The sequence below is a fragment of the Halichoerus grypus genome, chromosome 13 (assembly GCF_964656455.1).
Source record: "Halichoerus grypus chromosome 13, mHalGry1.hap1.1, whole genome shotgun sequence".
Taxonomy (NCBI): Eukaryota; Metazoa; Chordata; class Mammalia; order Carnivora; family Phocidae; genus Halichoerus; species Halichoerus grypus.
In genome coordinates, this window is record NC_135724.1 from 88,587,171 (window position 1) to 88,602,044 (window position 14,874).

Below are 14,874 nucleotides of genomic sequence, written 5' to 3' on the forward strand. Positions count from 1 at the left end.
CAGGCAGCCCTCACCGTCTGTGTGGTTAAGGTGAAGGACCAGCCACCAATCCAATGCTGAGACAGACCGAGCCATGAAAGGGGAACCAAGTTACAAACCCGTTTTATGCCATTCTTCAAACAAGCCAACTGCAATTTGCAATTTGTGTATTTCCAGACCCTTCCCACCCTACATCTTCCAAGCTCCGAAGTTACACTGACAGTCACGCTCATCACTCTGACCTATGTTTGAGAGAAACGTTCAGTGATAACGAACAGTAACATCCTTATGTAGCTGAATTTTCCCTTCATTGTATTTATTGCTGTATGCTTGAAATACTATTCTTGCTATTTCAGATTTGGGGCTTTTGGAATCACCTGTAATTTAGGTTGGGAATTTCTCAACTAAAAATAAAAATTATTTGGGCAATTATTAACATAAGGCTCAAGTATTTGATGAGAAGCATTAAGTGGAAAAGTCTATGAGAGAAGTCGTGGGTAATGAACATAAACATGGCTGTGAATAAAAAAGATCATATGCATATAGACACAAATCCTTAGCTGATAAGATATAAAAATAATCATAAAAAATAAAATTTTTTATTTCTTGTTTTTCATAAAAAAGAAATTAAAATATTTTTAGGCACTTGCTTACAATTTCATGCAGTCTACTAAAGCTGATGGGAATTCTGCATTATGCCTTCCCTACTACCAGCCATGGGAAAGTTCGTTGGAGTGTTCCAACTCCACTTGGAAAGACACAAGCAAACAGTTAAAAGCCAAATAGAAGATACTATGTTTCACCATGTGCCCATTTTACTATTGTTCTTAATCCTTTAAGAACCACAGCTGACTTTTTCAAGAAAATTTCTCCTTAAATTAAAAAATGTATCCTTTTTATTCACAGTTTACAATTCTTTCCAATGGAGACAACTGCAATTAGAGATTTAGTAAAGAACTGCCCCTTCAGGTGGTAAAACAACAGCGTGAGACATATGAGCAGCTGCTTAAGTGGGGTGCATTTCCTCACGTGGCCACGAAGACAAGCCCCCCAGGGACGCTCCGAAGTTAGTGCCCAGGGTTAGTAGTCCAGCCTGGTCCCTGACCCTCCCATTTTACCGTAAATGACTGAAGAGTCTCGAGCTCTCTAATTTTAAGAGTGAGCTTGCTCTTGTCTTTCCTCAAAATACGGTTTTCATTTTGAGATTCTAGGAGGTTGGCCGAGATATGGCTGTTGGTTTTGGCCAACTGGCTAATCTCTTTCTGAAGGATGAAGTAGCTCTCTGCCAGCCTTTCCTTCTCCTTCAGGAGCTCCTCCTTGGCCAGCATCATGTCCCTCTTCTCGGCCAGGAGGTTCTTGTTGTCCTGCACCGCCTTGGCACGATCGGCCAACGTCCTCTCGTGCTTCAGCCGGAGGTCGTCCAGGATCTTGGTGAGGCAGCTGTGCAGTTCCTGCAGCTCCAACTTGGATTTGGACAAGGTGGTGAAATCGCTCTTCAGAGTCTCTATATTGGCAGCGAGCCGAGCCGTTTCTGCACTCAAGAGCTCCTTCTCCTTAATTATCTCCACCACTTTCTGCTCTGACTTGGTCTTCTCTTGGACGAGCACAAAATTTTCGGACTGCAGCTGCTTAGTACACACTCGTAACTCTTCCAGCTCCTGCTCCAGGAGCGCCATCCTCCCGTGAAGTTTATTGTTTTCGTACAGGGACGACTCGTTTTCCTGTGCTCTGGCTTCCTTTTCCAGGATGAAGGACTGCTGCATGGTGTGGATCTCCTCGTTTAGTCTCTGACACTCTTCTTGCAGGTTCAGCCCGTCCCTCAGCAAGATGCTCTTTTCAGAACAGCACGTCTGAAGTTCGGCATTCAGACTCTCCTTTGCTTGCAGGGTGCTCGTATGCTCTTTTTCTAGACTCTTCCTGGCATTCTGGGCCTCTTTCAGCATCAGAGAGAGCTCGTGCTTGGTGGCTGCCAGCTCTTGGTTTTCCCTTTTCCTCTCCTGAAGCTCCTTCTTCAGAGTGTCGAGATTACCAAGGAGTTTCATCTTCTCGTGCACTATGATTCTTCTGTTGGCAGACTCTTGATCGTATTTCCTTTTGAGGTCTCCTATGGTTTTCATGGAATTCTCTCTCTCTGCAAGCAAATCTCCATTTTGCATTTCCAGGACAGACTTTTCCTTCAAGAGACTGTCATGCTGCTTTTTGAGCTTAGTAATTTTCTGACATACCACCTCCTTCTCAGAAGTTAGGTAAGTGATCTTCTCGTTCAGGCTTATCTCGATATGGGCGGCCTCTTCCGAGCATTTCTTCAGTTTTTCAGCGATGAGCCTGTTTTCACGTAGAAGTTCTTCTTTTTCAGCTAAGAGTCTTCTCTCAGATGAGGCCAAGGTTTCTTTTTCATGCAGAAGCTGGAAGCACTCGGAGTCTGTGATCTCCCGACTGGCCTTGATTTCTTCCAGGAGCTTGGTGAGGCTGGTGTTTGTAGCCTGAAGTTGCCTCATCTCCAGCTCAGCCTTCCTCAGAGCCCGCTGGGCATCGTCTAGCTGTGTGCGGAGCCCACTGGCTTCCGTACTGAGCAGCTGCTTGATCTGGAGGGCGGCCTCCAGGCTGGCGCTCAGCTTTTCCTGATCTTGAAGAAGCATGTTCTTCTCAAACTGCAGATCTTTGCTGCTTTGGAGAAGATTTTCTCTTTCCACTTTTAAGGCTATGCACATGTTATCAAGACCTGACTGCTTCTCCAAAGCTGACTTTTTCTCAGTGGTGAGATCTTCAATCTCCTGCACCAAGGTTTTCTGATCTTTGACTAGTTCCTCGTAAGAGCTCTGCAGCTTCTGAATAATTTCATCTTTATCTTTAGCCAAGGCAATGTTTTCAGTAGCAAGCTTCTTGATATGATCCTCCAGGTGATCTTTTTCTTCCTGATGCTTCTTAGACTCAGCAATCAAAGTATCTTTGCTGAGCCGGAGCTCTTCCACGAGTGTCTGCAAGCTTGCCCTGGAAGCCTGCAAAGAGTCATTTTCCATACTGATCTTCAAAAGTTCTTCCTGCGCAGTATTGATTTCTCGTAGCAACTGCTCTCTCTCGACAGCCAAAGATTCTTTATGGAGCTGTTCCTGCTGATAAAGCTTTTCAGCATCTTGCTTCTCTTCTAAGACTGTCTCCTTTTCTAAATGAAGAGTTTCATTTACCGACCACAGTTTCTGTTGATCTTCCTGGAGTAAAGTTATTTTGGCCTCCACCTCTACCAGCTTTGATAAAAGTGAACCTTTTTCTAACTTTAAAGCATTTCCCTCCTGTGCAAGAAGCTGCTTCTCTGACTTCAGACCCCTCAGCTCTTCTGACATTAGTTCAATTTCTTTTTTGGCTGATGTTAACAAATATGTTAGCGACTACAGAAACAAAGGGTGGAAAGAATGGAAACAAAATGAAATCAAGCAGACAAATGCGAGCCCAAATAGCTTAATGTAACCTAAATCATAAAAGGTTGAATTTTTTTTACAATAAATGTCATAGAAACTATCTGGGATAACAAGGAGGGGAAAACCAGATGAAAAGAGCCCAAAAAAGGATAATTAATACAAAGCAGGTTTAGCTTTGCAAAGTGCTGGTCTACATACTGGTTTATTTTTTCTTTGCAACACTTATGAAATCATCCCTGAGTGGTATCTAACGAGGCAAAAACAGTAGTTTGACTTTGACATCAGGGCATGAGATTCTTTCCTGCCCTTCCAACTTCCCAATTATTTCTACTGTAGGAAGAATTCAGAGAAGAATTTTAAAAAATACAATCCAGAGAACTACAAAAAGTGAGTATATTTTAACCAAAAAAGCGGGGGGGGGGGGGGGAAGGGTGAGGGAATATAAACTGTTGCTTTTCAAACTAACTAAAGACCTTGACTTTCTAAAGGACAGTCACTGACCTGACCGATTTAATCCCAATTATTACATATAACTTATTAAAAGTACAGACCAATTTGCTAGACTTTTGGTGACTAAAATACATGGGTTTTTTTAAAAAAAAATACTAGTTTATAAAATGACTTGACCACATTATCTATACCAGCGCTGTCCAGAACCTTCTGCAGTGGTGTGGGTGTTCTTTATCTGCACAAATATGGTAGCTGCTGATCATGTGTGTGGCTGGTGAGCACGTGAAGTGCAGCGAGTGCGAGTGAGGAGCTCGATTTGTAATTTATCAAAATACAAACAAATTGAAACTCAAATTTAATGTGGCCAGCAGCTAGCGCCTTGGACAACATAGCTACAGATCACTGGCTCTTCAGCCACGAAACACAGCAACTTCGTGGGCTCCGTGAACCTCCTGACATCTCATATAAAAACTTGTTGAGCATATAAATTTTCCCTAGGAGGGAAAGATCTTAAGGTTTCATCAGATTCGTAAAACAGTCTGTGAGCCCCTACTGTTGACAAACATTAAAATCCACAGAAATCAGACGGAGACAACTTTGGAAGGGGAACAATCCTAATGACCCTTGTAAAAAATTAAAAATTAAAAAAAAAATTTACAACACCAGTAAGCAAAATTAATGAGCCTTCACACAAACTACTGGAAAGCTATGGTTTGGTCAGACTGCCACATTTTAAGGGAAACACTGAAAAAGTGGAGTCTGTCCTGGTAAAGGGAAGCACAAAGACAAAAGATCTGGAAATCAGTGTTAAATGGCTCATAAAGCTGGAGATGTTCTACAGGGAGAGGATGACACGGGAAGGAGAGAAGGTGTGTGTATACGGACATGGCATGTGTTCTGTCCTGGTCCAGCCTAATTAACAAGTTTCAGGTGGGATTTGTTTCAAGTCTCATGTATGCTCTTACACTTCCTTTTTACTAATCTCCTAGACAAACATTAAAAATAATTAAAGACAAGTATTTACTTTTCTTTGAGCAAGTTCAATGATGGCAGGAAAAAGTTAAACACCGGTAGGACGGTTGAACTTCATTAAGTTACCAGAGTCAAAAAAATATACTGGGTTGCAGAGATGATCCTGATGCCATAAAATCAAATTCAATGTATTAAATTCTACTCTATTTAATAACAGGATTGTGCCTTCCGGGGACATACAGAAGCCCTCTCTAGAGCCCTCACTTCTAATGTGCCCTACAGGAGCCCTGCTTCTCCAGGGCTCACTAGCTTCACTTGGCCTCAGCCTGTTGCGTTGCTGCAGGACGTCTTTCCTAACCCCACTGCACGGTGGCAGCAAGACGGCCAAGACTAGAGGCCACAACAGAGTCTCCTGCAAGCGGGCGGAGAGAGTTCCGGCTACACGCGACTCTCTGGGACAGCTGGGAAGCCAGCAGCGCGGGGCTGGGGTGAGGCTACTGGGCGCACTCGGGGAAGCCCCGGGCAGTAGCCACCCCTGAGCAGGGGCAGCAGCTAGCAGAAAGCGCCGGAAGCCAGGAAAACGGAATTCGCCACCCTGCCACGCGCTCGGAGGTTAGCATCTATCTGTAAAGGTCGGCGCAACCCTCCGCATCTGCTGCCGCTTTACACGCCCCACTGCGGCCTTGATGCCGTGCGGCTCGTGACCCCTCCCAGAACATACGTGGGCTCTGTCGGCTTGCTTTTTCAGGTCCGCCATCTGCCGCAGCAAGTCGCTGTTCTCCTCCCGCGCGGCCTTCAGCCTCTGCTCCGTGTCCGACAGCATCTTCTGCAGGCTCTGCAGGACAGCCTCATGCTGCGCCTTTGTCTCACAACTGGCTTCCTCCAACCTGGCCTTCAGGTCCTGGCACTGGTTGTGGCTCATTTCCATCTTCTTTTCCTGCAGAAACGCCGAGGGAAGCAGTAGGTCACCCAGCCGTACCTGCACCGCCCTCGCCTGCCTTGCCAGCACTTAGCTCCATGCACTCTCTCCTTACCAGGTCCGACAACTTCCTCAGCAGCTCTTTCTTTTCCTCCTCGTGCTTTTTAGCTGCTTCCTGCTGGCTCTGTTCCGCCTGGAGAGTGACCTCCCCGATACTCTTCTGCAGAAAGCTTGCGTTTTCATTAGCCTTTGTAAGTTTTAGCTGTAATTCTTCTACATCTCTAGAACAAGGTTCAACACAAAGTGTCAGAGTTTTCAAAAAGAATGCCTTAAATTCCAGAGTTATACTTAGATACTATTCATAACTGTATTAATGATTATAAGTTATGAGTAATTAACAACATCTGAAATAAACAACCAAAAAAATGGCCTGACTTGCCTTGGAGACTAATTTTAACAATTGAGACAGTTATAAATACATTATTTAGTGACAACTACTGTAATTATGAAGGTTTATTATTTTATGTCAATAGATCAGTAAGGAAAAATGAATGAAAAGTAAACATAGATGAGGAAATGAATTAGTTTCAAAAAACTTTAGCAGACGAGATTATCAAAAACTCATTGTAGTGCCCCTTGAGAACACAAGATACAAAATGACAAGTGATAACTTGAAGATCTAGCTTCGCAATACCAATGTGGTTCAACAGGACATATAGAAGACGTGGGACACAAGAGAGCGGGCTATCGGAGGACTCCGAGAGTGGAGGAGGGAAATCTGGATGGTCCCTCTGGGTCGGGCACCTGTCTGACACCCGCAGAGCTGGAGGTCCCTGGGGCACCTGGACAGCTCCCCCCGTCACAGCAAGTCTGACCACAGGTGGCCACCCCCCGCCCACCACCACGCTGAACCATGGGGGTGCATGGCCAGATGTAAACCCAACTGCCAACTAGTCACACTTCCAGAATCGTGGGTCTCATGGACCTAAAATGTCCTCTGAAAGTTTCTGCCTTATGAAATAAAACATTTGACTTTTATCTGGCAGCTATTAAAAGAAAAGAAAGATCAAAGCAACAACAGCCTCAGAATAAAGACAGGAAGGGAGGTGGAGACGGAAGCTGCAGCGCGGAGGGCCTACGAGGTAGCGCTGACGAGCAGTGAGGGCTCGGGGACCGGCCCGCCCAGGCCCGAAACTGCAGGCAAGTCACTTCACCTCGTGAAGCCTCAATTCTTTTCTCTTCAAGATGGGAACAAGAATACGCTCACCTCACAGGATTATTATGAGAATCAGAAAACACTCTGCTAGAGCTGTCTGCAGAGTGCAGGGCACACAACTAGTCAGCCTGTAATACGGTTACCCTTCATTACACTGAACAGGCTGCCCGTGAAAGATGTTCCTGCGCCTGGTAAACCACTGCCTTGTCTTTACAAGCCATCAAAAAATCTACAATACTGTATTACTTAGAAGGTTCTGTAGCTGATTTAAGGGTACACTCATGTGGTAAGAAAAAGGAAGAGCGACAGGAAACTTTTAAACAGAACAATCCTGAATTTTGGCCCCCCTCCCTCCGAGACCCCACTTCAGAGACAAACCTAAGTCAGGCGCCCTTATAACCATTCATACATACCTTTCTTTCAGACGTAACTCGTCATTCATTTTTGTCACCTGAGAAGAGTTATCTCCGGACATCTTCATTATTTCTGCAATGTCGTTCTCCAACTTCTCCTTCGCCTTTATCAACTGCTCTTCTCTTTCATCTCTCTCTCTAAATTTTGCCTCCATATCTGAATATATATAGAAAAAAAATAGCACCGTAGTGTTACAGTCAACAAAAGTTTATTGACTGCATCCTATATTCCAAGGTTTGCTCTGGGAATATTTGCATAAAGCAATCCTTGCCCTCATGAAAATCATATTCTAGCCAAGATGACGGACAATAAAGAAGATTAAAAAAAAAAAAAACACACAAACAGTATAAAAATAGTGTTAATTGGGGGTGCCTGGGTGGCTCAGTCGTTAAGTGTCTGCCTTCAGCTCAGGTCATGATCCCAGGGTCCTGGGATCGAGCCCCGAGTCGGGCTCCCTGCTCAGCGGGAAGCCTGCTTCTCCCTCTCCCACTCCCCCTGCTTGTGTTCCCTCTCTCGCTGTGTCTCTCTCTGTCAAATAAATAAATAAAATCTTAAAAAAAAAAAAATAGTGTTAATTGCTAAGAGGGAAAAAAATACAAGCAGAGAAAGGAACCAAGGAGTTGGGGAGGCTAAAATCTTAGACAGGGCCTCTCTGAATGGTGACATTTAAGTAAAGACCTGAAGGAACTTAGGGAAAGCAAGTGCAAAGGCCCTGAGGCACAAAAATGATTGACTTGCAAGTATTACCAACAAGGCCAATATGGTTGGAGTAGAATGAACAAGGGGAAGGGTAGTACGAGAGGCCATCAGAGAAGTAACAGGGCTTGGCATTGGTAAGACTGCAGTTTTTACTCTGAGTGAGATGGGAGCCACTAGGTGATCTCGAGCAGGAAACCGACATGACCCGACTTGGCAGAAGGATGGTTCTGGATGCTGTGCTGCACATGGACTAAAGGAGATGAGAGCAAAAGCAGGCAGAGCAGGGGGCCAGCTGTTACAGCAGCTCAAGTGAAAGATGACGGTTGGCTTGAATCAAGGACAGTGGGAGGAGTGGTGATGTGTGGGGATTCTGACTTGTTTGAAAACAGGGCAGAGAGGATTTGTGGAGGTTACAGACCTCAAGCAAGTATTTTATCGCATTATACCACACTAACGAGCGAAGAAGTGACCCCCGAATAGATGTCACTGTAACGTACTACAGTTATCTCAAATCCTAGGAAACCCACCGTATTCAATGCTTTGTAAGCAGAGACATCTTACCTGTTAAATTTTCTCTCAACTTCTCCAATTCAGTAGATAGTGCATTAAACTGTTCCTCCTTTTGGTGTAATTTATTTACAGTTTCTATTGGGGATAAAGGTAAAAGTTTAATATATTTCATACTTAATAAGCCATCTAGAGGTTGGCAGTCTTACAACCAAATCAAATCACATGCTTGGGATTTGAGAGGACAGAAATACTAAAAAGTCCCATTACAACATCAAACCACCGTGTACTGACCTAGAGAAGCAAGCCTTTTTGCCTCCCCACATCTGTGGATTAGACAGGCACCAGGCATCCCTTTCCAGGCCTCTCTTTCCTATTTCCAGCTAAAACTCAAAAAAGCTATCAATGACTAAAGATTAAGTAAGATAATATTTTTCCCAAGGATACTTAAATTTTTACACGGAACAAGCTTTTAGTCACAAGAAGAAAGAAGTTACTGGGAGTCTGAGGCTTCAGGAAGCCAGTGGACTCTGGCGTTACTGTGTGCTGCAGAAGCTTCCAGAAGCGTGTCGTCAGACTACAGGAGTATCTGGTCCCTGCACCCAGAGGCTCCAACGTGAGAACCTGACACTCTCTAAAGCCATACTTAGTAAGACATACCTTGCATGCTTCTCTGAACAGAGACCGCCTCCTCCGAAGCATTAGCAAACTTTTCTTTCTAAAATTAAGAGTGGGATATTCAGAACAGAAAGATATCAAATTACAGGAATAAAAAGTTTCCATCAGTCATAATTACAATACTATCTACTTTTTGTGACTGATTTTGTCTCATTAAAACTTACACTTAAAACACGCTGGCACCAAGCACTACCATATGTGTCCGGGCGTGTACGTGACACAGGGGAAAGGGTTTACATCTCTGTCCTTGCCCGAGCATGCGTGTACATCTGTACACGTGTGTGAATGTGCACGCGTATGTGCTTGTGTATACACGTGGTACACACGTATGTTTTTTTTCCTGTCGCCACCCTGCAGCAGCAGGACTGTGACAACGGTCAGAATCCTGCAATGTTTTCTGAGAGTAATCAGAGCCTAATATCTTGAAACTGTATCAACTACTTCTTAAACCAAAAAGGCCCACCGCTCACCTACTCTTTTCTAAACATGACAGTAAATTTAAAAAAAAATAAAATAAAACGCTCTCCTGGTCTTCCTGAGATGAATTTTGAGCTAGACACACCAAGAAAAATTTTCAATGAATATTTCTAACTATTTAGGATTATGAAAAAATGGGCACACGAGCAACACAAGTCCACCAAAGCCCAAAGGTTGTCCCCCTGTGTTATTCTCAAAGCCAGACTTAGGTGGCAAATGTTCTCTTCAGAGTACAGAGGGTATGCTAATTTACAAGAAAAGTAAAGCATCCTCAAAGTTTGGGGGGCAGGGGAGGCGAGGCCAGAGAAATAGTATGGAACTCAAAACACATTTTTTTAAAGGACATCATATTAGAAACTCATGATTCCCGTGCTATCTTCCTCTCAAAATGTAGCTAAAATACTGTATATCAAAACTGCCCAATAGAACCATCCATCATGATGGAAATAGTCTATCCTGCTATCCTGTGCTGTTCAGTATGGTAGCCACTAGCCCACATGCGGCTATTAAGCACGTACAATGTGGCTAGTACAACTGAAGAACTGAATTTTATGTTTTATTTAATTTTAATTCATTTAAATTTATACAGTCGTATGTGGACAGTACCTACAATAATGAACAGTGCAGCTATATATTTGACATTTGAAAAAGAAGAAATTCATAATACTGGCATTAAAAAAAAAAAGCAAACACTCATTCACCTCTGGTACTAGCACAGAAGTTTAATAAGCGGGAAAGATGATGGTATATGGAGGATCTAAGACAAGTGTCCCCCCCTAACTCATGCTTCTCTTTCCCAGTTTCTCCATAAGCCCACGATTCTCCTCTCCCACGCTGTGTGCTTATGGTTGTCAGCCTTGACTACGTTTGGTTTTTAATGCAGGAAGAAGGGAGAACAGTTGAGAAAAGGTACGGAAAAAATGTCTTACAACTTGCGATTAAGGCAAGAGGATGTATGTGAAAAGAAATGTAATTTGCTGAGATAGAATAAACCGAGTTGGAAGAAATGATTCCTGGACTTCGTTGGGTTAGACGGCACTCTGCTAACAGAGGGTGCCAACGGCCCAGCGCAGCTCTCTCCAGCTTAGAAGGCACAGCCTAAACCTCATTATAAATGAAACCCCACTGTGCTGAGTGTATAACTTGGAAGGTCCCTGTGTTTAGCAAAACTAACCAGTCAATCATATGCCAAAGCGGTGCATTTACCAGAGGCAAAGGATAGATTTAGAAAAGGGAATACCTACCTTTATTGCTAATTTGATCCCATTCCCTTCAAGGTATTTATCAGCCAATGACTAATACACTCAACTTAAATCAATACTTTGAAAGAGAAAGGGAAAGAGGCGCAATGCTTCTTTCTTTATGGAGATTTTTGTTTTTAAACCAGGAACCATTCAAATGGCCAGAAACCCTTACAGTCCGATTCCCAAGAGGTACTTACCAAAATCTGAAGTTCTTTTTCCAAAGCCTCTTTCACTTGACTGACTTCACTCAAGTTTTCCTGAAGGTTATTAAGTGTTAGCTCTTTCCCCTGCAGCTCTCTGGTAACGCTACTAGCCTACCGTACAGAGTTACATGGTGCAGAAGCAAACCAACACAAGGAAACAAAAAAGAATGAATGAGAAACAAAAAATAAAACAAACATGAAACACATATGAGAAACAAAAACCACCAAATAAAACTGAAAGGAATAAAGGCATGGGTAAAAAAGACAAAACAAAACTGTTTTTTTTGTTGTTGTTGTTAATTCTAAGAAGCCGATGACTGCCCACAATCAGTTCTAGATAGTACGATCTAATGACTATTTAAAATAGTCAAAAAGAGTATTTTTCTATACCAAAATCTGGAATATCAGCATGATCTAAGGCAGAAAGTGCACATGCTTACTTTCTAAATGGGTAAGTTAGGCAATTTCATTTTCTGGACTTTAAAGGCCATCAAGCAGGAAGAATGGAGACATGTGGCCTGTGTTATTTCCTCTATATTTGTATGTGCTTAAAGTAGTTCAACATTTAAAAAAAAATAAAAAATTTTAAAATGCACTGGACAACAGTAATCAGAAATTGGTTTTCATTAAATCTTGATGTAAAAAAAGTTGATGAACCCTTAGCTACATATTCTTTCCTAATTAATTTTTGTGATTTGACTGGTATTTCGGATCCAAGTGAGGAGACTGAGAAAAACTTCCTGTAATTAGCTTGTCATCTTCAACTAAGGTTACTTAGCGATTTTTCCGTCTGTCCTCACACTTCTCCCATCTAACCTTACAATCCTTTGCCAAAGCAGCTTCTCCCGTAAAAACCTCAGAACATTCCGCATCAGCACCCGCACCCCCACCAGTGGCAGGAGGACTGGGGCCATTCATTCCTTAAACAGTCCTTAAAGATGAAGATGACATTTGACAAGGCTAATTAGAAAGGGATGTAGCTGGCAAATGTTTCATGCAATTTCCTATGCCTTGACCAAAAGCATACTTCTCCATCTTTCCTCAAAAAGGCAGGGAATAGAACCCGTCCTCACTGCAGCATAGGAGAAGCTCTCCAATGGGACAGAAGCGGCGATGCCAAGGGCTCCGGGCTCTTAACCTTATTCCGCTGCATTATTTATCACCGCGTGTTAATTTACAACAGTCACGTGGCACTCAGCATCCACAGTGCGTTTGTATACAAGCGTATGGATGGGACAATGATGTAAATGGAAAAGGAGGAGGAGATAATCATATAAGCTTCTTTCTTGTCTGTTCCTTCATTTACCTTAATACCATCATCTTAGCTGAGTTCTCTATTTTAAAAGAGATTACAGGGGCACGTGGGTAGCTCAGTCAGCTGAGCATCCGAGTCTTGATTTCGGCTCAGATCCGTGATCTCGGGGTTGTGGGATAGAGCTCAGCGGGGAGGCTGCTTGAAATTCTCTCCCTCTCCCTCTGCCCCTTCTCCTGTGCATGTGCTCTCACACTCTCTCAAATAACTAAATCTTTAAAAAGAAATTACAGACTAGAACCAAGCTTTAACAGGTCACAGAGCATGTCCCAGAGACAAAGTCATAAAGTACCCAGATACTAGGAAACCAAAATAAATTAACCTAGTTGGGCCATTATTTTCTCTAATCTCCTCAAATGAAACCATGCTCAAGATACTCAGAGGACACTGTACGCAACTGGGAAATCTACCAGCACCAGGCAATCTGCTGTAAGTAAATGGGGAATTTGGAAGATGAATGAGCTCCACTCAGAAGTGACACACAACGCAAAGTGAGACTGACAAAATAAAAGGATGGAAGACGCCAATACAAACCTTGCCACTTTCAGTATTCTTTTCAATCTCTAAATTTTTAATCTGTTTCTCAGCTGCCTCAAGCTGCTGTCTAAGTTTCTCGATTTCCGATTTACCTTCGGAACTGGCTTTCCGAAGTGCATCGAGATCCAAGAGCTTTTCTTCAGTAGCCTTGAGCTGTGATGTAAAATTATCAATAACCTTGGTTTGCTCACTGCATTTGGCTTGTAGTACCTCTAGCTCCTTTACCTTTATTTCAGCTTCCTGCAGTTTGTTTAAGGTGTCCTCCATTTCTACTAGATGCTGGTCTTCTGCTTTGTCCAGTTTCGCCTTGACGGCTTCCAGGCTGCTCTCCTTTTCCGTAATGACCGCCATCAGCTTACCTCTGAGGGCTTCTATCTCTTTAGCGTGAGCAGACCTTTCAGAGTCTTGTTTGTTCTGCAGAGTTTCTATTTCGTGCTGGTAATCTAGTCTCATCTTCTCTATTTGTGTTTTTAACTCTGCAAACTCTGCCGTCTCCGTCCCGACCCCCTTGCTGAAGGACACCTTCAGCTCCTCCATCGCCTGCTGGTGGGACGCGATGGCCGTCTCCAGCTTGGACTTCCACAGGGCTATCACGTCGGAGTTCTCCTTGTTGGCATGATCAAGCTTGCTTTTCAATGACTCGTTCTCTTTGGAAAGCTTCTCTGTGGCAGCCTGAAGAGCCTTTATCTCCTTCTGATGTGTTTCTTCGCGGGCTCCCAACTGCTCCTTCAGAGAAGCGATTTCTCTCTGGTGGTCAGCATGGGCGGCTTCTAATTTTTCTTGCAAAGAGCTTATCTCGTGCAAAAAGGAGAGTGACATGTCAACATCCCCAGCAGGCTTATGGGACTCTAGCCTCCTCCGCAGCTCAGCTACCTCCTGTGCTCGCAACGCTAGGTCTTTCTCTAGTTCCATTATACGGGACTTCTCCGACACCGTAGCCACCTAGTAACCGCAGTCCAAAGAAAAACAGATCAGGTAAATAACCAGTCACTGACGACTTTCTTTAACCTTGAAGGTCTTTAATAACTCCCCCACCTCAGGCAGCCGTCGAGCTACTGCGAACGCCTGCAGGCTCACCCACCTCTAACTGCCATCATGGAGGAAGCCCAATTCTGAGAACTCCAAAGTCATCATCTTTGGCAAACTTCCACCATCCTGAGATGCTCCAGGAATCGAAAACTGAGATGGAATTTAACTTATTCCAGAATTATTTCTTTTTCCTCTAAAGAAACTTAGAGAAGTGCCCATCAACTGATAGTAAGTTAACAGAAAGAACAGCTTTCAAAGTTCTCAGGTATGTCCAGCTGAGGGAAGACAAAAGCCTCCTCATTTTACTTGGTTTTTCCCTCCTCTGCTTCACCCGGCTCACTTATCTAATGCAGGTGATTTTAAAGAAGTGTGCTACCTGGTACGATAATACACTTGGTTACGGAGCACCAGAAATGGGACAGATGCTGTAAGGGTCACAGAGACAGATGCTGAGGACTTAGGGGGAAAAGAGAACATAAAATATCTTGTTAATTTTTATACTGATTACATGATAAAATGGTATTATTCTGGATAAACTGGCTTAAATCAAATATATTATTAATTTTACCTGTTTCTTTTTATCTACTAAAAAAGTATGTTAATGTGGGTGGCACAGAATTTTCGATTATATATATGTGGCTGGTATTATACTTCTGTGGCCTATCACTGGTATAAAAGGTGTGAAATTACCTATCAAACGTTTCAATGAATCAGCTGTAGAATAAAAGCTTTAGCTGGATAATGAAGAAATAATTTACTAACCTTTTTTTTAGAAAGACAAAATAAAAACAATTACTTACCTGCAATTATATATATGAATCT

General features: G+C 43.1%; 1 protein-coding gene across 6 annotated transcripts in view; it reads right to left on the bottom strand.

Moving 5' to 3' along the window:
• CLIP1 (CAP-Gly domain containing linker protein 1) overlaps positions 1-14,874 on the bottom strand; it is a 115,121-nt gene that overhangs the window by 34,659 nt on the left and 65,588 nt on the right. For 5 of the 6 annotated variants that reach the window (XM_036085089.2, XM_036085097.2, XM_036085091.2 and 2 more), the window contains 7 exons: positions 13,021-13,965; positions 11,169-11,285; positions 9,233-9,290; positions 8,627-8,710; positions 7,366-7,522; positions 5,852-6,017; positions 5,539-5,754 (listed from right to left, as the gene is read on the bottom strand). In XM_036085089.2, coding sequence (XP_035940982.2) covers positions 5,539-5,754; positions 5,852-6,017; positions 7,366-7,522; positions 8,627-8,710; positions 9,233-9,290; positions 11,169-11,285; positions 13,021-13,965 — 1,743 coding nt within the window. Of the gene's footprint in view, positions 1-1,097; positions 3,366-5,538; positions 5,755-5,851; positions 6,018-7,365; positions 7,523-8,626; positions 8,711-9,232; positions 9,291-11,168; positions 11,286-13,020; positions 13,966-14,874 lie in introns of all 6 variants that reach the window. The other variant, XM_078061035.1, reaches the window with a different exon arrangement.